Source organism: Molothrus aeneus, chromosome 14, assembly GCF_037042795.1.
Source record: "Molothrus aeneus isolate 106 chromosome 14, BPBGC_Maene_1.0, whole genome shotgun sequence".
In the NCBI taxonomy this organism is placed as follows: domain Eukaryota; kingdom Metazoa; phylum Chordata; class Aves; order Passeriformes; family Icteridae; genus Molothrus; species Molothrus aeneus.
In genome coordinates, this window is record NC_089659.1 from 10,816,775 (window position 1) to 10,838,878 (window position 22,104).

Sequence of the window (22,104 nt, forward strand, 5' to 3'; positions counted from 1 at the left end):
AGAGCCCAAACCACGAGTGAGCTGAAAGCACAGCACTGGTCCCTGCGTAGGTTTTACTGGTCCCTAGGTAGGGTTTTGTTGACTTTGAGCTCATTTGCAGTGCCACAGTTGGTCAGAGTATTGCACAGTCTCAGAGTTCCCATCCACCCCATCTATCACAGCACTCAGCTCACAGCACACTGGGGTTCTTGAGCTGATTCGCTTTCTTGGAAAGTGTTCAACAAAACCAATTAAACAGCATCAAAACAAACAAACAAAACTAAAGCACAAATAAAACCACCTTGCCCTGTTCCCCCCCACAGTGGGTTCCCTGCTATTCCCAAAGACATGGAAAAGGAAGCTACAAAAGTGTTAGACTGTAGAAACAGAGTTGTCATCAAAAAGAAACATACTGTGCTCACCTTGAGAATTAAACTTTTTTATTTTTGCCATAGAAAGCTCTAAAACTAATATCACGTGTTGATTAATGAAAAGTAGAACACAACTTTAAAAAGTATGTTAAGGAAAGACTGTACAACTATATACACCACAGACTGGGGAAACCAAGGAATGTTCACATGGAACATTTCCTAGGCAACAGCTGTAGATCTCAGAATTCAATGTATATAGTTGTCAGCTTCTGCATCTTTTTATAAGCTGCATGCCTTAACAGAACAAAATAAATAAGCAATAGATGTTATTCAATATTTATTTAGTTCACAGAGTGGAATGTTATGGTATGTATCCCCAAAGAAACCAGACAGTGAGGATGCAGCCACCATTACCATATTCTGCAGCAGATCTGTAAATGGTTTTATATGCATAACAAACGACTGAGAGGTTTGCTACCTTAGTCTGTTGAAATTTTTCATTTCTATATAAATGCTTTGTCAGATTCAACCTTTTTCTTCCATCATCCCAAAGCCAATTTCTTAATATTTACATAAGTTTTTTCATTAAGTTAAACTGGAAGTTAAATGCTTACAAAAACAAACAAAAACACAAATGTAAGTGCAATAGCCAGAAATCTAAATATAAAAGCTTACTCATGGCCCCATAAAAAGTTTTCAAAGAATGGATTTAACATGTTTCCAAACCAATAAATACTGGAAGTGAAATTAAAGAAATGCTTTACATACCTCTGGACTTTGGATATTAAAATCACTTCCAAGGAAAACTGAAGACCCTGAGACACATGCAAGCACGAGTCTTCTAGCAAAAATAGTTACAAAGCCCTAATTTTCCAGTTTTCCTCCAAAAAGAGACCTTTACTAGGCACAGTTTAATTTAAGGTTTTAAATATATCAGCAGCAAATAGTGATAGCCATTATGTTTAATTCTGTACTCTGTAATGTATGCTTAACTCCAGATCCCAACACAGGCCATTTACTTAAGAGTTGGGCTCAATGATCCTTGTGGGTTCCTTCCAACTCAAGACTATTCTGTGGTTAAACATGTGTCATATCAATAACAAAAATAACATTGCATTTGTCTCCACAAAGTTGAGGAAGTCCTACCACAGCACCTGCCAGCTGTGCAACACAGGCAATCCACACTCACATCCATGAGGAAAATGTGTGCCTGCAGAAATGCCACCTCAGTTACACCCCACATTTAAAGCATGACCCATTGTATTCAAAGGGGTCTGCAATATGATCTGGAAATAATCAGGTATATCATGTTCTTGGCTGACAAAGGAGAAGTGCTGAGCATCACATGCACCACATAAACAAATCCTCCTCCCATCGGTGCTCACATGGATTTCTGGTATCGTTTTTGTAGGTCAACTTAGATTTGAACTGTTTCCCATTTAAGTGCCTTTCTGTGAAGAGTACTGTGTGTCTAAAACCTTTGAGAGTCATAAAATCAAGATACTAACTTAAAACATGAAAAAGAAAAGAGAAACCTGTAACTGCAATTTAAGCAATTAAAGGTTTCCATAACTAGTACTATGCACAATAGTCCTTCCCAGTCACCTCCAGAACTCGAGTTTTCATATTACCATTTACAAAAATTCAACAAGTCACTAACTCTGAAATGCTAAACTAGGACTCCAGCAAACAGCTGTTTTTCTCTACCATTTCCTGATCAAGTTGGACATCTAATTCATCTTTTAACTGTTAAAACAGGCACCAAATGAAAGGAGAGTAAAATGGCAACATAATAAACCCAAACCTGGAAACACCTGACAACTAGACAATTGCAAAGAAATTATACTTTGGGTCATGGTGAATAAAGGGTATTTTCTGGTTGTTGGTTTAGTCCTCATCTTCCAAAATGTATAAATGGGGGCAAGTGTGGGGTGAAATCCAAATCCCTGTTACACTTGAAGATCTAGCCAAACAGGCATACAGGATCTTCAGCAGCCTCATAGTTTTGAGAAGTCTTCAGCTAAAAACAAATAATAGTTTTATCATTTCAAAATTCTGGACTGAAGCCCTTCATCTTGAAGTGGAAAAAAAAAGGAACAGCACTTTATATCAAACTAATTACTGGCATTTTCTCCAGCAGTAAGAAAATGCAACAATATTTCTCAAGCTGTAAGGTAAAATTATCTCCTTCCTAAGTGTTCTAAGCTTCTTCACTATTCAGCTTTGTAGGGTTTGGTTTTTTCCCAATGCAAAAAGAGTAAAATAACAAGGTCCAGAACACTGAATACTTAGCTCACCACACTGCCAAGTGTAAGTAAAATTTGTTCAAGTTAGCCCTAACTGAGTATTGCTTGTTGACAAGACTTTTTGCATGAAGACAGATGATTCATAATATTTATAAAAGCAGAATTAGGATGCTAGCTCAAAAACAGACTACTCCAGTGTAGTAGGGGATCGTGTATTTTGGCCCCTTGTTCACAAATGTGAGTTGTGGGATTATTTTTTTTAAATGGTTCCATGACCAAGAGACTATGATGAAAAAATCTTACTGTTTTCTTGGTTAACATCTAAACAGAATTCAGCATTAAAGTGCTAACATGAAAGAAAGGATTTACATGGTAAATATGGGTACAGGAAATACCTTAATTAGTTTAGAAATATTTCTAGCTCTTTAGAAGGAATTGTACATTTTCAAGCCACAAGTCCTCATGTTTTGATCAAATTTAACATATCTGAAAACTCTGATAGCGCCTTAGAATGTCTCACTCTCTATTCAAGTAAATTTTCTGATTAATTGCTTCCACAAATCACTGCAGTTAACATGGTCCATCTAAGTGTTACCATTTGGTTACTTGGTAGAACAACTTCTTTTGACTTTAACCTTTGATTTTACAATTTCAACAGTTCAGTTAAAACAGCTGCAATGCTCCTGCACTGGACCCTTTTTTCCAGCATTTCAAAGATTTCAGTAAGATTCTGGTATCACAAACTCAAATTCAGTACTTCCCTCTGACGGGTTTTGTTTAAAAATCGTTTCATTTCCCTGTGGAACGAAAATGTCATCCCAGGTGATTTGTTTGGCTGGAGAGTTGGAGGCTGTTCCCTCAGTGCCATCCTTCCCTGAGCCAACCCGATAGACAACTCCCCCCTGGCTGATGCCCGGGACGCTGCTGGGGCGGTCGCTGATGTAGGCGTACTGCCGGATCTGCAGGGACCTGCAGGGGTGCAGCCGGTACAGCTTGGTGTCCCCAGAGGGGTCCTGGCTGTGCACGGATCTGATGTGGGAGATGGTGATCTGGTAGTTGATGAAAGATTTGCCGCACGTCAAGCACTGGTACCTCCGCTCCCCGGTGTGGTGCAGTTCGTGCTTGGTGCGATACTCTGCGAGGGCAAAGACTTTGTCACAGTAGCGACAGGGGTACTTCTTCTCCCAGGAGTGCACGTTGAAATGTCTCCGCAGGCTGGTCAGGCACGCGTAGGACCTCTTGCACACGATGCAGATGTAGTAGACTCTGCCGTCCACTATGAGCTCGTAGTGGTCGTCGTGCTTCACTTTCATGCGTTTCCCCTTTGGAGATTCCTCACCAGACTTTTTGGGTGTGTCATCGGGCTTGGCTTCCCCTTCCTCAGAGTCACCCTTCACAGGGATGACTATGTCGTAGGTGTCCTCGCCAATATTTGCATACACCTTACAGCCTGTGGATAAGCCTCCTATTTCAGTTGCTGTATCTAATGTTATGATTTTCTGCCCATCTGCCACATTCTTTGATGTTAGACCCGAACTTAATTCCTTGTTGCTTCCAGAAAGGACATCTGAGATTTTTATTTTCAATTCTCCAGCTTTAGTAGATGGCTCTTGGGAAAATGTAACAACCTGTTTTTTCTGTACACCTGATCCTTCAGTGCTCCCTGCCTTAGGAACAGAAGATTGCTGAACCAAAGAGCTGTTGCTGACCAAACCAGGACTAGAGGAGCTGATGATATCGACATCATCTTCAACAACCTCTTCATCATCAACAGCCGTTGCTTCCACTTCAGTTACGGAGCCATTACTGGATGGCTGCTGGTTCTCCTCAAGTAAATTAATTGTAGGAGTGACATGTGTTTGATGCAAGGAGCTGGTACCGAGTGAGGAGTTAAGCAGAGGCTTGTTCAGCACGATGATATTAGGAGTAAAATGCTGCGGTGTTGCCGAGGCAAATGATTCAGCACCTGACTGTGTTTGGCTCGGGCTCAGCTGAGTGGCAGACAAAGTGAGGTTCTGAGCTGCTGTGCTGTTTGTCAAATGGGGAGAGCCACCACTGCCACAGGATTTTTGGTCAGAAGCTCCAGCTGGACTTGAGCAAGGCTGGTTCTGGCTTGCAGCATTTTTGTCTTTAGTACATTCTTTTGGAGGAACGATCTCAGAACAAAAAATGACATCATCATCCTCCTCATCTGAATCGCTCACTGTAATTTTTGTAGTCTCATATTCTATGCCATGTAAGGAGAATGACTGTGTTATAACTGGCATCCCATCTGCTGCCTCTTGACCCTCTGGCCTGATTACAGTCACCTGTGTTTCAGCATCTCTTTGATTTGGACTAGAAGCTGAAGATTTTGAAGCACTGTCTTTGACCTCGCTGGGCACATTCTTGCCTTCAGCTGGAGGGATGCCCAGATCAGCTATGAATTTAACACCCAGCTCCTGCCCTGATTTAATCAGTTCATCAAGTAAATCAGACCGGACACTGATTATTTTGGAACTATAAATATAATTGAGAATTTCTGCAAAAATTTCTGCTCTAACAAAGCTCAATTCAACCACTTGACCAGCCACTGAGAAAAGCTGGTGAAAATATGTGCTTGAGGCTGAAAGGATGTTTCTGTGAGCTCGAAATTTCCGGTCTTCCACAATGACTGTAACATCACAAAAAAGTCCATGGCCACGTTGTTCATTCAAAGACTGAAGGAGCACACTAGAATATTGTGTGTCTGTTGCAGAAATAAGTTTTTTCCCCTCCATTCCTACAAAAGGAAAGCAAAAGATATCGAATTAGTAAAAATGCAGATTTACAGTTTTAACCGCATAACAACATTCACATATTTACTGTCTACTCCTTCTTTAGGAAAAAACAAATCTGAGATACTGTTCAGAAGATTATGTGCTACTGCACTCTGCAAATTTGTTTCTTATTGTTGTTTGTCCTTTCCTCTTCTCCACAAGGTAAGTGGAATTCTGAATATATCCTCTGCTCTTACAAGGTGAGGAGCAAAGAAACAACACCTCATCCTAAGCAACAGCAAGTAAGGTTGATGCCGAATTTTGCCCCAAAAGGCGAGACTAAGCTGCCCAGAGACTGGATTTGAGGTCTATAGGCAGGAGGTATTTATTGGCAACGCGTTGGAGAAATCGCTAAATGGATTTCTGCATTATGTACAGCAAAAGCAGGTTTTTATACAATTTTGAAGAAGGATTACATCATTATTACATGCATATTCATAGGTAGGCAGGAGTACAGGCGGAGTCTTCCGGGAATTCTTGGTCTTCCTTAGTTAAATTTTAAGCTTTTCCTAATTTGGGCAGTTTCCTGTTATTCTTGGCATGTCTTTCCATGGCTTGGCAGAAGTTACTGTTGTACTTGGCTTGATTCTAACGGCTTGGCAGGTCACTTTAACTTATTGGCTTCCATTTCTGCTTTTCTCTTCAAATATTCTAATTCCAAAGTTTCTTCAGTGTTTTTTTTTGGATTATGTATTAACTTATCTAGATATCTGATCAAAGTTAGGGCTCCCTAACAGTGTATTTTAGGCTATTTATTAACTTCTGCGATTCCCTTGATATACTTTTAAGTGTCTTTTAATTCTTTTATTTCTCAAAAACTATTGTTCAATATAATAAATGGCTTCAAGGTTAATTGTAAAACCAAGAAGATGGAAGCTTTGGGTCCCGAAAGCAGCTTTAAACATTATTAGTAATTTATTTTTAATTGTGAATTATTCCATGGATTGTTATGAGAAAGCCCAATACCATGAAGTTATTTATGGCCAGACACCAGAATCTATCTGTGTGTCTGCATATTACCAGTCAACTGAGTTAATGAAAACACTATGGATAGTGCACTTCCTTTCCCAGAAAAATAAACTTTTCTTTCCTCAGAAAAATAAACTTTTTTTAACCCCATATCATGTATTTGCAAGGCTATGTATGTCAAACTGAGGCACTAAAGCAGCACCATAGCAAAACATATCTGCTAAGTCAAAGTAACCTATCTGCTATCACTGCCCAATCAAAGCCCCCCAATAAGCCGCAAAAAGCAACATCAAAATACAGAATAGCGAGCCACGGGCTCTAATTTTATCCGTAAAACTTTTATTTCCGCAGGCCAGGCCGGGCCGGGCCGGGCCGGATGAGACGCCGATGCCGGAGTCCCGCGGCCGCCGCTCGCCAGCCCGGGGAGCGCGTCCCGCCCGGCTGCCCCGCGACCCCGGGGGGCCCGGCCGTGAGAGCCGCGCTCCGAGCGGAGCCGCCGCCGGGGCAGCAGCGGCCGGTCCGCGGCCGGAGGCCGAGCGGGAGCGGCGGCGCTGACAGCGGCGGGCCCGGGGAGCGGCCTGGCAGCACCGGGCCCGGGCTGACGGGCGGCCCCTCCGCCGCTCCCCGAGCCGTGCTGAGCCCCCAGCGGGGCGAGAGGGGCAGCCGAGCCCGCCGAGCCCGCGTTACCTGCGCCGCGCTCCGGCCGCGGCCCCGCCGCCTCCCGCACCTCCGGACCCGCCGCACCGCCGCCGGAGGGCGCTGCCGGCGCTGCCCTCGGCTCTGACCCGAGCGGCCTCGGGAACCGTCGGGCCGGGGCGGGGCCGGGCCGCGCTCCCGCCGCTCCCGACCGGGCCGGGCCCGCCCCGCGCTCCCGCCGCCGGCAGCAGCCCCGAGGCCGCGGGGCTCCGGACACCGCCTGGGACGCACCGCCCGCACACCGCCCGCACACCGCCCGCACACCGCCCGCCGCCTGCAGGAGGCCGCCTGCCGAGGTGCCGAGCGTGCGGCCCCGACCCCGCTCCAGCGCAGGCCGTGGGACGCCCCGGGTCCCGCACACGGGCCTTGCTGCGGCCTCGGCAATTCCCGCCGGGCTCCCGGCTCCCCCGCGTCCCGGCGGCGGCAAAGCCCGGCACCTGCCCTGCGGCTGAGCGTGTGGATAGGGCCGTGCAGACGCTATTTGCCGCTGAGTGTCATTTCCTTCCCGGGGGTATCGGCGCTGCTCTGCCAACGCTGACGCAGCCGGCACCTCCGCCCGGCACCGAGGGGAGCTCACACCCACACCTGAGCTCAAAGCCCCCCCTGCTCCTGCTGCGGGAGCATTTGTTTGGAATCCTCTGCGCCACAGAGACACGTGTTAGACTCTGCCAGCACTGTACGGACATGCACGGCTTTGACACAAAGTGCCTTTGACCAAAATGACTTAAATGCCCGTGCGACACGTGGCCACCAAAGTGACACATCCGCAGCGCAGCCTCTTGGAAACTCTTTCTGTTCAGGAATGCTCCAAGAACACCAAGATCATAAAAGATATTTTGCGTCTTTGGTTACTGATTTGTTCCTTTTTTTTTTTCCCTATGCATTCTGTGGACTTGAACCACAGGGGTTCCTGATTTTTCTTAAGATTCAAAAACTTTGACAAGAATAAATGTTCTGTCAAGTTCAACGAAAAACGTAACAGGCCACAGCCACTGGCAGACATGACTGCAATCCTTCACCTCATAAATCAGCAATGAAATGGTCCTCCCTAGGTTTATGAGCAAGAAATACATAATAATCTTTCTTCTAGCAAGAATAATAATCTTTCTTCTAGCAAGAAAATCACCTGCCAGGCTCCCTGTATTTGTGTAGTTAGTAACAAAAGTTCCTTTTTGAGGTGAGCCTTCAGATTTTAAATGTTACAAAAGCAGTTTCTGTTTATTTATAGGTTTTACCAGAGAGTCAATTGGATGAGGATAAATAATAGAACACACTCATCAGGGAAAACATAGGCTTTTCTTCCTCATATGACCCTTCAATTCTCTTCTCCTTTGATACAGGTTCTTCATAATTTTTAAACAGGCGGCTACATTAAATGAAAATAATACTATAATTGTTTTAATATTTAATCCAGTGCTTTTTTCCTCCTCCAAAAATGTGTGATGGCCCAAATTAAACAATTTCTTAGCCTTTCATCCTCCAGCTTTAAGGACTTTTCTTCTCACTGCCTCTTCCCATACTAAAAAACTAACAGGAATATTTACAGCTACAGATGAGCACTGACTTGGAAGGATCCCTGCTCCTGAAGCATCACCAGATCTCAAAAATCAGGTTTGAACCACTTATTCTGAGGCACAGAAATGCTGCCTGATTTAAAAGCTGCTGGGAGAGCTGCACCATCTCCTTGGCTTTTACCTTTCTCACAGCAGCTTTTCTCTATGGCAACTCCTTCTGTCAGACATAAAATCTGAACCCCCTGTCACATTGCTGCAGTCAGGGCACAGAAAATGCTCTCCCCAGCTCAGCCAGTTTGACTGAAGCTGTCACCATCTTGCTGCACCTCAAAGCTGAATTTCAATGTGCATTTTTTTTTTGTCAACATGCATCTCCTATTTTAGAGGCTGTTTTTTCCACTTTTATGTTTAGATAAGCCAAGAAAGTGTTTGGTGATTCAAGTCACATAAAATCTTACAATGTAAATACCAATATAAAAGAACCATTTTATCTAAGATACTGACAAGAAACATCTAGGATACAGAACTACATATCGTCTTTTGGAACTGAAAAAATAAGAGACCCAATAGCAACTTTTATCTTAATGTATAGAAGTGATCAAAAAAACTTTGGGATGGAGGCTCTGAAAATATGAAGTACAAATTTAAAGAAATTTATGTGCAGGCTTTTGCAAGAAGACAAAACAGTATGCAATTCAGTAACAAGTTTTCAATTAAGCAGTTTGAGAAGCTCTTTTGTTTTTAAAAAACCCACTTTGTGAGAATAGAATTTTTTTTAAAGAGCTGAAAAATTTGAGAAACAAAGTAACATAGTAACATTCTTCATCATGAAAACATGTATTTTACATTAAAGTAAATTAAACTTTATAAGCAGAACAGTAAAGGGTTTTCAATAAAATTGAAATTCAGTATTATCCTACCTAAGACTACCTTTAAGGACAGAAATATTCTTCCACTGTGGGAATTTCAAATAAAACATCACTGCTTCTGACTCTAAAATACAAATTTCCACTGTTTGTGCCTTGAACAAATCTCTGAGAGTATTTCTCCTGCCAATCCCATTATATAAAGCCTCATATAACTGAATTAAGAGTCCAGTGATCCTTTTACTGACATTAGTAGTTGTTGTAGATGCTCTTATGTACTGCATGACATTATAACTTGTGCACTTCAAGTCACCTAACAATATTAGCTAACACAGGTGCAGAGTGCTCCTGAGGCAGATGTTTTAGTCACCATTTAGTCAGATCTAAAATCATTTAAAATTAGTTTGTCAAAATAATCCAAAGAAGGGAGAAACTGGGCTGTGCCCACACAGACACAGGTGGCAGTAACACCACACACATAGACAATCTCTGGGAAATCTTTTCCCTCCCTGTTATGCATGTGGTTCTTTGCACCCAAAAAAATACACAATTTAAATAGGCTTCTTCCATCTTGCAAAAATTTTTATGCTGCTTATGGTAGGTTTGGGAGCTAAAATACCATTTAATTTGTGAAAAAGAGCTGGCATACCTTGACATAATTTCTACACAGCATAAACCAGCATGGGTTTCCCAGGGTGGAGCAGCTGTCCAAAATGTCCCGTTTACCCGAGCTGGCCAGACCCAGCCGTGTTACACTGCACTTCCAGAGCTGAGCACAAACTCGGGTTCATTTAAGAAAGCTCCGTGGCAACGTGGTCAAACCTGAGGGGGAAGGGCGCTCACAGAAGAGTGGGTGTCTTATCTGAATACATAATTTGTATCATCTTTGTAGATAAAGGTTAAGGAAAAGACTTAAGATCATCAACTCCAACCGTGAACCCAGCGCCAGCCACATGTTCACCATGAAACCATGTCCTTAACTGCCACCTCCACAGGGTTTTTAACATTTCCGGGGATGCTGACTCCACCACTTCGCCGGGCAGCCTATTCCTGTGCTTGATAACCTTTCCCATGAAAAAAATTTCCTAATACCCAACCTAAACTTCGCCTGACGCAACTCGGGGCCGTTTCCTCTCGTCCTGTCAGCTTTGCCCCGAGCCGCCGCAGCGGGACGGCGCCAGCGCCGTGTCAGGCCGCGCTGGGAGGCGCCGGGCGCCCGAACACCGAGACCGGGCCTTGCCGGGCCGGGCCGTGTCAGGCGGCGCCGGGCCCGGGCAGGGAGGGGGAACCCCGCCGGGCACGGTGAGCTGTCCGCGGGGCGGTGCTGCTGCCGGCCCGCCCTGGACAGCTCCCGGGGCCGCGGCCCCGCGCCGGTGCCCGCGGAGCGGGGCGGAGCCGGGCCCGCGCCGCCACCGCCCCCCGCCCGCGGCTCGCGCCCCGTCGGTGCCTCACCTTCCGCCGCCGCCGTGCGCGCGTCCATCGCTGCCGGGCGGCCGCCGCGGGGCACAAAAGGAGGAGCCGCCGCCGCCGCCACCGCCGCCGCGTTGCCGGCCGCGCGGGTGGGGCGGTGACCCCGCGGGCGGGGCCGCCCCGCTCCCGCCCCGCTCCCGCCCGGCCGGGAGGGCACCGGAAGCCGCCGGAAGCCCCTCCGCTTCCGCCATGGCGCCCGCGTCCCGCTCCCGCTCCCCGCCCGCCGCCAGCTCCGAGCGCCGCGGCCGCCGCTCCCGGTCCCGCTCCCGGTCCCGCGAGCGCAATGGCCCGAGGCGCCTGAGCCACCGGCGGAGCCGCAGCCGCTCCCGCAGCCCCGGCGCGCCGCGCTCCTCCGCGCACCACGGGCACCACCACCACGGCAAATGGCCCGAGTACTACGAGAAGGAGAAGGAGGAGATCCTGCGGCAGAGGTGAGCGCGGGTCGGGCCTGCCCTGCCGGGCCCCGCTCCCGGGAGGGCCAGGTGCCGCGGGTGCGGCCGGGCCTGGTTCCGTACGGCCCCGTCACGGACTCTCGGTCCCCTCACGGGCTCTCCGTCCCGGGGGGACGGCACGGAGCTCGGCTGGAAGGGGGTAACAGCTGCTACCGCCGATCCTCCGCAGTGCGCGGAGCTTTGCTGCCAGACCGCCCCTGCGAGCTTGCTCCTTGCTGCGAGTTGTTTCTTATCCTTCCTGCCGCTGATTCAGGCGATTAGATACACTGACGTGTAGGACTTTAAATGTTTGTGTGCTGGGTGTTGCAAAGTAGGCGCCAGTGACGGTGTTTTCCTTTACAGAAGACTCAATGAGAGAGAGAGAATTGGAGAACTGGGGGCACCTGAAGTCTGGGGACTGTCACCAAAAGTTCCTGACCCAGAGTAAGGCATATTCTTTCTTCATGTTTTTTATAATATTAATGACATATCAGTTCAGTTTATAAAAATGCTTTATCCCTGCATTAGTCATGGTGTCACAATACTTATTGTATCCCTTCTTTTCTGAAGCAACGCAATGAGACTAGTATTTTTTCAACCAAATAATTCCAACATACCAATTATGCAGTATGTGATTTATCGTAGATCAGGTGACTGTTGTGTTGTGGTTCTAAATTAGCTCTTTAATATTTTACTCCCTTGCAAAGGTTGACTCAAAATGTCTTTGGTCATATGTATACCTTTGATCTTGAGTACAACAAAACAAATTTTAAGTAGCAAACTGTTATTTTATCCAGTTCTGATGAGCACACACCGGTAGAAGATGAAGAGGCAAAATCTAAGAGTAGTTCTTCGGATTCCAGCTCAGAAGGTATTTTGTTTGGCTTGCACAGCTTTTTTGAAAATGGGAAGCTATTGTGGTTTAGAATCTGCTGCTGCTGCTTGCAGGAGGTTCCCTGGCTTAGATGGGTGGAAGTGGCTGGGGTGGGCTCCAGCTCAAAGGAGAGCATTGCTTGGGGAAGATTAGGGAATATATATGGAACTAGATGCTCTTTGTTCTCTAATGTTATGTTTGAAAACATTCTAGAGGAAAAGAAGAAAAAGAAGAAGAAAAAACAAAAGAAGAAACGTAAAGCATCCAAAAGAAGGCGCAGGAAACATTCTGAGGACAGCGACAGTGACTCAGAGTCTGAGCAGAACTCCAGTGGTAAGACAAGAGGGTTTCAGCTTGCAGTCTGACCTCAGGAAAGGGGATTTCTGAATTTAGCATCCACTGGGCCTCTCATGCCAGAGATCTGTTTGATATGTTCTCATACAAACCAGTACTGTAGGGAGCTTTCTACTAACACTTTCCCAGTATAAACATGTCCTATCAGGGGGTGTACTGGGGCATTCTGGTGGAGGCAGTTAGTGCTGGGAATAGGCTCAGGGTTAGGGTAGTGGTTAGGTTAATTGGTAGGGGTAGTGGTTAGTGTAATTCTTAGCAGTAGGGTTAGGGGAGTGGTTAGACTTAGTGTTGAGAGAATAAAAGAGCCTTCGGCTCCAAGAGCACTGGGACTGGAAAAGGCATGCCAAGGCAATCCCAGCAAGGCCCCAGCATTCTACATCTACATATTTCTGACCTGGAAAACCTATATTATTGACTTTGGATTAGGGCTAGGGCTTAGGGTTAGGGTTGAAAGAGTTAAAGAGCCCACAGCTCCATGAACACTGGGGCTGTAAAAGGCATGACATGTTATTCACAGGGCAGTAAGCCACTTAGTTAAAACTAATAATTTCTTTTTGATAATATATACACTTTCTTTTTTCAGATGAAGATAAAAAGAAAAGCAAGAAGAAGAAAAAGAAGAACAAAAAGTAAGTGTCATGGTTGCTGTGTCATTTTGGCTGTTGTTGGCTGGAGGGTGGCTCAGTTTTCTTCACAGGACCTGAGGGAGCCTGAGTACCTTGGGTAATTTGCAAGAGCTGGCAAATAATATTAATTTGATGGATTTTATTTAAATCTACACAATTGTGCAGCACAAACAACTCCCTGTAGAGCCACTTTCTAACACTCTGTGAAAGTTAAAACAGAACATATATATTGTCTCGGCTTTGCTGCAAAGTATGAAACAGCAGACAGCCATTCTTCCTATAGGTGGAAGTTGCCTTGAGAAACTAATTATTTGAGTATGATTCCAAGCACCTTCTTTAATCTTAAATTTTGATAAATAGCATGTCTGTCTGGCTTTATCGCAGGAAGAAGTATAAGAAAAAGAAAGCTAAGAAGAGCAGGAAGGAATCCAGTGATTCAAGCAGCGAAGATTCTGATGATGAAATGCTTCAAGGGGATGATCTCTGGATAGAGAGGTCAAGTAGGTTCACCTGACTTTAAACTTGGGTGGAAACTTCTTGATGTCCTTTTTGTGGATTTGTTGTTAGGTGTTGCTGACCTGTGTAACCCTTCTGATAACAAAGAACAATGGACACAAGATTAATCTTCCTCATTATTTGATTGTTGCAGAAAATACTGAAGCTGATAGTTTGATTGGACCAGAGGCTCCCAAAACTCACGCATCTCAGGATGATAGGCCTTTGAAGTGAGTAGCCAGCTCTAATGGTACTTGATCAAATCAAGTAAATGAAGTGTGAAAGTTACTGTTCAAAAGGGCTGTTGCAACAATAATGCATGCAGAGGGAGAAATGCTGTGCCAGAAATTCACAGGCTGGTTCTAGTGGTGCTAGGCTTTCCCCTGGCCTGAACTGGGGTAGAAGAGTCTGGTTTATGCTTTTTAGCCTTGATTCCTAGAAAAATCAATTGTAAGTGCCTTTATTCTAAAGGTCGGCAGTATTGTGACTTTGTAGTGTCATCAGAATGAGCTGATAATGTAAGATACTGTTGCTAGTGTTGCCATAAGGAAGAAACAGGTCAATATGTGGGAATGAATAAGAAAGTGTTTAAAAATGCAGCTGTATATAGTAGTGAAGAGGGAATTTGGATGTTTAGCTCAAGCTCTCTCTATCTGAAGCTACTGACATCACCACTCTTGTTTTTTAGCTATGGCCATGCCCTCCTGCCCGGGGAAGGTGCAGCCATGGCAGAGTACGTCAAAGCAGGGAAGCGCATTCCCCGCAGAGGCGAAATCGGCTTGACCAGTGAAGAGATCGCTTCATTTGAGAGCTCTGGTTATGTCATGAGTGGCAGCAGGTATGGTTTTGATGATGGCAATGGTTCAGTGGAATTTTCAAGAGCTGTTTTCTCTGTTGGCTGAACAGAAGACTGCTTCAAAGCTCTGCTTGCAAGCATGGAGGAGGTGCTCTACTTGCAATAATCTACACTAAGCTCCCCATCGCTCTAGGGATGGATAGTGAGTTTTTCAAAGACACTTTCTCCTCAAGAGCAAAAGTTCTTCATAAGCAATACTCTTCTAATTATTTCAAATGAAGAGGTGCTTGTGTCAGGTGGCTCAAAAGTGCTCTGTTTGGACAGCCCTAGGGATGCGCTGGCCCTTCAGCAGGAGACAAATCAATGTGTGAGAGGTTGGCTGCACTTTTTTCTCTATGACCAGCAGGAACCTCACTTAAATTTTAGTGAGCCAGCAGCTGACACCCTGGGGGTAGGGGAAGCTTCTGGCTAACTGCCTGAGAACAGACATCCCCAGAAATCAGTTCCTTGCAGTGCCACACTCCTTCCTGGGAAGGTTAGTGTGCAGTTTGGATTATCTAGTTTAGATACCTGTTTTGCCAGTTGGCAGGGTCAGCACAAAAGATTCAGATACCAACTTCAAGGACTAAGTATAATTTGCTACAGTGAATTTTCTACAGTGCAAAACTGCAAAGAATTACAAAGGATAAGCTAAGTAATTCACCTAATCATTACTGCACAAGATTGCCTAGAGTGATTAAGAAAGATACATCACCAGTTACCCTAATACTTTACCATCATTCAGATCTGCACATGAGCTGGGGAGCCCCAGTCACAGTAAAGGATTGGAGAACCATTCCTGGGAATTCCTACATGGTGTGTCCACCTGTACGCAAGGCCTCCATCTTTACTGTGAGAGGGCCCAGCTTTTAGACTGTAGAATAAACAAGCTTACACAACTTCTAGTGCACGAACATCTGGTTTCATCCTCCTCTTGGGTTCCACCCACAACCTGGCCAGGGCTCAAGGAGGAACCAAGGAAGCTAGCTTTGATCATATACCTTCAAACAAGGCCAGATGCCTGATTTCATGCCTTTGTTTGGTTTCTAAATGCAGAAAGACAAGTATATTCTTATCACACTGCATGTTTCACTAATGATCATGGATATTACCTTAGTGAGTGGATACAAATATAACATTTTGTTGGGAGGTTCATCTAGAGGTCAACTTTGGCTCAGGACCTGTTGTTCAGGCCCTTGGTACTTCAGTATCTTTATTTAAAGCCCCTGAACACATTCAGGGCTGTTGATGGCTGGAAGCTGTGCCAGGGCACAGCTGATGTACCCCTGTTCCCCCACAGGCACCGGCGCATGGAAGCTGTGCGGCTGCGGAAAGAGAACCAGATCTACAGCGCAGATGAAAAGAGAGCTCTGGCATCCTTCAACCAGGAGGAGAGGAGGAAACGAGAGAATAAGATCCTTGCAAGCTTTCGAGAGATGGTCTACAGAAAGACTAAAGGCAAAGAGGAAAAATAATCCTTCATTTGAGCTGTACACCATAGCTTGCACTGCATGGCAGCTAATGCAGTCCAGCTGTGATTTGAAGAAAGCTGCAGGTGCTGCAGCACCTTTCACCCAACAGGGCCAAGCCTCAGGAGTGGATTACTTGTGTCAAGGAAACAGAGTTATTTTCATCAGATTTTCTTGGATGGTTTGTTTACCATCTACAAGGAATCCCTGTAAAGAGAAAGGCTACATGGCAGGAACAGGTGGGGAAGATCAGAGGTGTCAATGTTCTGCACATGCTTTGAATCCGACAAGCCAAAGGATCCCATGGGAAGGTTTTGTTACCTAATGTCTATAAGTTGATTTTTTTATTCCATTTATTTTTATTAATCATAGGATCATTTAGCTTGGGAAAGACCTTTAACAAGCTACTAGCACCAGTAGCAAAAATGAAGGAACTCCTGAGTTCCTGTTTTAAGATCCAGAACAGTCCACTATTTTTTCACAAGTCTTTTAAATTTAGGTTTTTCCTCAAAACAGTTGAGTTTGGTTTGTGATTCAAACCAGACATGTACATATTTTGTAAATTAGTTTGTAATTTAATACAGATGGGCTTCAGTTACTTTAGAGCAAGCAGATGGCAACTGAGGTGTAAAGTAACAGTAGTAGGAGGGTCTGATATTCAATCACTGAAACACATGGTGAAGAACTGAGTTGCTTGCTTCTTTTTCTCCTATGTTATACATAGGCATCAGTGCAGTGGGGTGCAGTGATTGGAACCCCTGGATGTACACAGGTGGTAACAAGGATGTATCTTTCAATTTATTTGAAATGTTTTTGTTTATGGAAGTGTTCTAGATTAAACCCTTGTTTTAACTCCTGTAGTATTTTACTTTGGTCTGTTTCAGCAGTATTACATGGCTTGCTTTAAACTGTGCTTGGAGGCTTTGCTCAGGCAGTGCTTATGTGATGGTTATCGTTGATTCAACTGCATATTTCCAAACATATCTCCTGGAACTTCTTTTTCTCAAATGTTTCTTAAAACAAAATGGGTTTTAGAGATGGGTTGTTTCTTTTTTTGTTCTCCTAATTTTTTTTTTTTTTTTCTCTAAGTCTAGCAACAGAGATGTCTTTTATATTTGTATCAAGAAAATAAAAGTCCTATAATGTTTTCCCTGGAGTTCCACAGACCTGGCATTCACAAACAGCAAATCCTGCCCAGGTACCTCTTCCCATTCACACTGTGGAACCTGGTTCCATCCTGCTGTTCCCACCAGGGACTGTCACACACAGCCAGCTGCCATGGCAGGGCATAGCTCATTTTGCACAGGTTCAATGCTTCTTATCTATCCACAAAGTAGAAATGCTGCTAAGGAAGAGCTTTTTTTTTTTTTTTTCCATCATGTTTATTTGGTTCTCCACAACAGAGGACTGGTAATAGTGAATTGGTGCTGCTCATCGGGAAGCAAGTCTTTCTGCACACACTGTTTTATTTTCAATTATGTCCTGAAGCCACTTTTCTCTAAACTCACACTGTTCTGGCCTGGAGAATGGAATAAAAAGAAGGTAGATTGTAAGCATAGTACTGAATCCAGATTTGGCCAGGTGAGAGCTGGCCTTTATCCACCATGTAAGGCTATCTGCTGCCCCCCACCTAGACCCATATAAAGCAGGACAAATTTCTGAGAGTGCAGATGCCCACAGGGTAGCTATTCATGACTCTGGGGGTGAGGCTAGTGATAAGCAAGGTCTTCATGGAGCAAGATTTTGACAGCTTCCACTCCTCTGCTGTTATTGCAAACTTATTTACATCGAGCCCCCTGTTTGGTTTTGGAATGGGAAAGCTTGCTAAATCAGAAGAGTAATAACACTTACCTCCGAATCAGCCTGCTGGACTCCAGTCTGTAGAACACCTCCACAGGTGCAGTCTGCAATACAGCAGAGACAGGGCAGAGGCCAGGTACAGCCCCTCAAAATGCAGACATTGTAATTAAGTGAGAGCTACTGTTTACTTTAAAAATAATCTGGATATTTGTTTGGGGCAGAAGGGAAGATGCTGCTCAGGGACTGGCTGGACATTGGTTGGCGAGTGGTGAGTAATTGTTTTCATTGGCACCACTTGTCTTTCATAGTGCTTTTTTCTCTGTTTTTATTTTCCCCAATTTGTTACTATTATTCTATTTATTTTTTAATATTATTACACTTTTTTTACACTTTCAATTCTCTCCCCCATCCCATGGTGTGGGGAAGGAGTGAGCAAGCAGCTCCGTGATGCTTAGTTGCCAGCTGGGGTTAAACCACAGAATATTATTTGGGGATCCATAGCTGTTAAGTAGAAACACTAAGGTTCAGTATGACTTAAGCCTGGAGGTAAGAAGTCTCCTCAGTGCAATTGATTGCATTTTTTTCTCTTGAGTTGCAAGAGTTCATTGTACAGGTGCAAACTTCAGGCTGATCAGGAAAAGGATTCTGAGACAGCTTGAAGAGTGAAGTGCCACTCCTCTACTGAGCCCTCATTCTGTAACTCACTCACCTCTCCTTAGCACTTCTTACAACCGCCCAGAACAATTGTGGCTTGGAAAGAGAAGATGGTAAGAGCAGAAAGGCAGATGTAGGATCCTGCTAGATTCTGTTTGTCAAGTTCTGTCAGTCAATGATTTGGGAACTAACCCAGCCTCCTGCTCTGTGCCTTGCTCCCCTTGCCAACCAATGCCATGTTTCTATTAGGCTACATCTAAATCTCCTGCCATTGTTCTGCCAATGTCCAGGCCTTGTCAGCATCTCCACAAGAGCTGCTGGCTCCTTGCCAGCCTCTCCACTGTCCTGGCACTTCCCTGCCTCAGGAATGCCACTGTACTCTTGTCCCTTAAAGGATTAGTCCATCCCCGCCATTGCTGAGTACTTACGTCAGGTTTGAGTTTGGAGATCACTATAACGAAGTAGACACTCGCTGTTGCTCGTGGGATGGGTTTTCTGCGTGTTGGGAGGCCCCAGCAAGCTCTGTAATGGTACATCTTGCTGTCCTTCAGTTCTTCTTCCTCGAGAAATTCTGAGTGGTGAAGCCAGCTTTCATGAATGTCCCATGTCTGTTGAACAAACACATCACACTAAGACTCCCTATGTCTAGTAGAGCTGACTTGAGTGTGGTGCTAAAAAAGAACAGAGGTGCTCTGCTTTTATTTTTCATACTTCTTAACAGTGAGAAAGTGTGGCCTTCCTGAGTGGATGGAATTGTGACTCACAGAAATTAGTTCTTCAATTTGCTGCTGTCCTATCTCCACTGTGAAGTTCTTAGCTGTAGTCCACGGGATATTTTTGATGACATGCTTGCTTTCTGGAACAGATAAAATGCTAACAAATCCTCCTGAAAAGCACGTTCTAGTAGAGCAAACACAATACCTTTCTCTTTTTCCTCGTCCTCTGGGAGACATTCCTCTGTACTGCTGCTCTCATCTTCCGGGGGGATGTGATCTTTTTCCTCACTGCCAGCTTCTCCCTTTTCCTCCTCCATTGGTTTCACCTTTAGAGAGATAAACGCACAAACATCGAGCGAGCAGTGGTCTGAGAGCTGCAGGCCCCGTCTGAGGAACACGGGCAGCAGCGGGCAGTCCCTCACCGCGGGCAGCCCCTCACGGCCCCTGTTCGTACCCCGGCCCTGCTCACCCCGCTTGGCGCTCCCGGGCCGGCGGCTGCTTCTCCCCCGCTGCCCGGCCAGGCCGGGGGTCCCCAGGCGCGGCGGGGGCCGGGCCCCGGGGCGCTGCAGTCCCGGGGTGGGTGTGGGAGCCCGGGGAGCTGGGCCCGGGCCCGGCGCTGTCCCCGCCGCTGTGCGCGGCCCCGCGGGCACGGGCGGCGCGCGGTCACCATGGCGAGGCCGGGCCTGCCCGGCAGCCACTGTCTCCCGGGGAGGGAGTGCGGTGTGAGCAGGAAAACAGCTCTGGGATCCAGGCAGGTTCTCTGCCTGTCGTATTTTTGCCACTCGGGACAATTTGGGAGCTAAAGCAGCCCCCAGTCTGTGCCCTGCCGGAGGCTCTGTCCAGCCCGGTGCGCTGAGGCGCTGCAGGCTCCGAACAGCAGCGCTGGCAGCACACAGCCCCTCAGAGGGAAAGGATCACTGGGACTGTGCGGGAGAAACCAGAAATGTTTTAGCAGACCACAGCAGATCACCCTATTCCCAGCTGTTCCTCTTCCAGCATGACAAGTGGCCGTGGGGCAGGGGGTAGGAGCAGAGATTGCCCTGCAGCCTGTGTTGCCAGGCCACGGTGAGCTGTGTCCTGGCAGGTCCATGAGGGAGCAGAGATCCACCTGCATCCCAGGAACGATCCACGCTGGAGCAGAGGGATGTACCCAGGCTGTGACCCCCCAGAAGCCCATGCTGGAGCAGAGGGATGTACCCAGGCTGTGACCCCCCAGAAGCCCATGCTGGAGCAGGCTCTGGCAGGACCCTTGTGGCTGTGGAGAGAGGAGTCCACTGGAACAGGTTTGCTGGCAGGAAATGTGACCCTGTTGCAGCAGCTGGTTCCTGAAGGACTGCACGTTATGGGAATGTGTGGGACCCATGCTGGAGCAGTTCACGAAGAACCGCAGCCCCGGGGAAGCACACACAATAGAGAAGTTAGTGAAGGAGTCTCCCATAGGAGGGACCCCATTCTGGAACAGGGGAAGAGTGTGAGGAGTTCTCCCCAGAGAAGGAATGAGCAACAAAAATATGGGATGACATTGACCACAACCCCCAGTCCCCATCACCCTGTGCAGCTCAGCAGGGAGGAGGGAGAAAATATCACGAGTGAAGCTGAACTCAGGAAGAAGGGAGGAGTGGGGGGAAGGTGTTTTATGATTTAACTTCTCATTACTCTGCTGTTATCTGACAATACATTAAATTAATTTCTCTAAGTCGAGTCTCATTTGCCTGTGACAGTAACTGATGAATGGTCTCTCCCTCTCCTTGTTTCAACTCATGAGCCTTTCAATGTATTTTCTCTCCCCTGTCAAGCTGACAGGACCGACAGAGTGGCTTTGGTGGGCACCTGGTGTCCAGCAAGGGTCACCCCACCACAGCAACACAAATATAAGGGTTGAAAACATGTATAGCTTTATTTAAGAGTTAAATCATTTTCTATAGACAGATGAATTTTTCAAAGTGTTGACACCTTCAGTTTATGTTCTCCAGACCCTGAAAAAGAAAAAATAACAGCTACATATTTGTGTCATTCTTTCCACTAGTGTGCCATAGAGCATATCTGAAAATGCAGATTTTCTAACTATATTTAATTACCCAGGTCTTAATTAGAACAAAATGAAAATGCACATCCCCAGAGGCAGGCCAGCTGCAGGCACCGAGTGAGATCTGACAAGAGCGACCAGTGCCCACCTCAGCGGCCATGCCAGAGCTCGGGGATGGGGGAGCAGCCCTGGGTCCCGCTTCCCTCGCGGTACCTGCCCAGTGCCCCCAAACCTGCCTTGGACACGTAGTGTTTGTTGACACCCGACAGCCGCCGGTCCCTTTCCAGCAGCGTCCACTCGTAGGGATAGCGGGCGATCCTCTTCTCCTGCAGGCACAGAACTGCCCGTTAAGGGTCGGGCAGGGACTCCCGAGGGAAGGCGGGGTAAGGGGAGCCCCGGGAGGAAGGGATCTCACAGGGATGCAGGGACTGGGGGATCAGGGCGGCCCCGGTGGGGAAGCGGAGCCTCAGGGTCCCGGATCCCGGGACCTGCCGCCCCGCCCCGCGCTGACCTTGCCGCCGTTACACAAGCGGTGCATGAAGATGGTGGCCATGCCGGGGATGCTGAGGCAGACGCCCATGATGGCCATGCCGGGCAGGATTTCGTACCACATCCCGCCGGTGCTGGTGTCAGGGTCGGTGTCGGTGTCGCTGCCCCTGCGCCGAGTGCCGGGGCACTCCCGGCCTGCCCCGCGCCCTTCCCGGCCTGCCCCGCGCCCCCTCACAGCCTAGCGGGCCCGAGCGGGCAGCGGGAGGGACGGCGCTGCCTAGGAACAGTCCCTGGCAGGAAGTGAGGCCGTGTCCGTGTCCCGGTTCGCCCGATACCGCTCTCGGTGCCGGTCGCTGACCCCGCCGGTACCAGCGGTGGCGGGCGCAGTGCACTCTGGGAGTGGTAGTTCGGCGGAGGCAGCGGCAC

The 22,104-nt window shown here is 46.9% G+C and overlaps 4 protein-coding genes across 5 annotated transcripts; 1 reads left to right on the forward strand and 3 right to left on the reverse strand.

Annotated features, from left to right (window-relative positions):
* Positions 1–402: 402 nt before the first annotated feature.
* On the reverse strand, positions 403–10,982 carry ZBTB33 (zinc finger and BTB domain containing 33). 2 transcript variants are annotated; one of them, XM_066559724.1, is made up of 2 exons: positions 10,892–10,982; positions 403–5,357 (listed from the first exon to the last, which is right to left on the reverse strand). In XM_066559724.1, the coding sequence occupies exons 1-2, from the start codon at positions 10,917–10,919 to the stop codon at positions 3,316–3,318; spliced, it is 2,070 nt and encodes a 689-aa protein (XP_066415821.1). In that variant the 5' UTR covers positions 10,920–10,982; the 3' UTR covers positions 403–3,315. The 2 variants fall into 2 exon arrangements, with proteins under 2 accessions (XP_066415821.1, XP_066415823.1); XM_066559726.1 differs by lacking the exon at positions 10,892–10,982 and adding an exon at positions 7,497–7,762.
* A 116-nt stretch (positions 10,983–11,098) lies between these two features.
* On the forward strand, positions 11,099–16,856 carry NKAP (NFKB activating protein). The gene is made up of 9 exons (XM_066559440.1): positions 11,099–11,340; positions 11,704–11,784; positions 12,138–12,211; positions 12,428–12,547; positions 13,152–13,197; positions 13,579–13,694; positions 13,844–13,919; positions 14,378–14,527; positions 15,825–16,856. Exons 1-9 carry the CDS (start codon positions 11,099–11,101, stop codon positions 15,997–15,999), a joined length of 1,080 nt encoding a protein of 359 aa, XP_066415537.1. The 3' UTR covers positions 16,000–16,856.
* A 505-nt stretch (positions 16,857–17,361) lies between these two features.
* Positions 17,362–19,833, reverse strand: AKAP14 (A-kinase anchoring protein 14). Its single transcript, XM_066559797.1, has 6 exons — positions 19,633–19,833; positions 19,369–19,489; positions 19,212–19,303; positions 18,876–19,055; positions 17,845–17,897; positions 17,362–17,512 (listed from the first exon to the last, which is right to left on the reverse strand). Exons 1-6 carry the CDS (start codon positions 19,831–19,833, stop codon positions 17,425–17,427), a joined length of 735 nt encoding a protein of 244 aa, XP_066415894.1. The 3' UTR covers positions 17,362–17,424.
* A 1,202-nt stretch (positions 19,834–21,035) lies between these two features.
* NDUFA1 (NADH:ubiquinone oxidoreductase subunit A1) lies at positions 21,036–21,965 on the reverse strand. Its single transcript, XM_066559326.1, has 3 exons — positions 21,701–21,965; positions 21,426–21,515; positions 21,036–21,139 (listed from the first exon to the last, which is right to left on the reverse strand). The coding sequence occupies exons 1-3, from the start codon at positions 21,800–21,802 to the stop codon at positions 21,119–21,121; spliced, it is 213 nt and encodes a 70-aa protein (XP_066415423.1). The 5' UTR covers positions 21,803–21,965; the 3' UTR covers positions 21,036–21,118.
* Between the last annotated feature and the right edge of the window lie 139 nt (positions 21,966–22,104).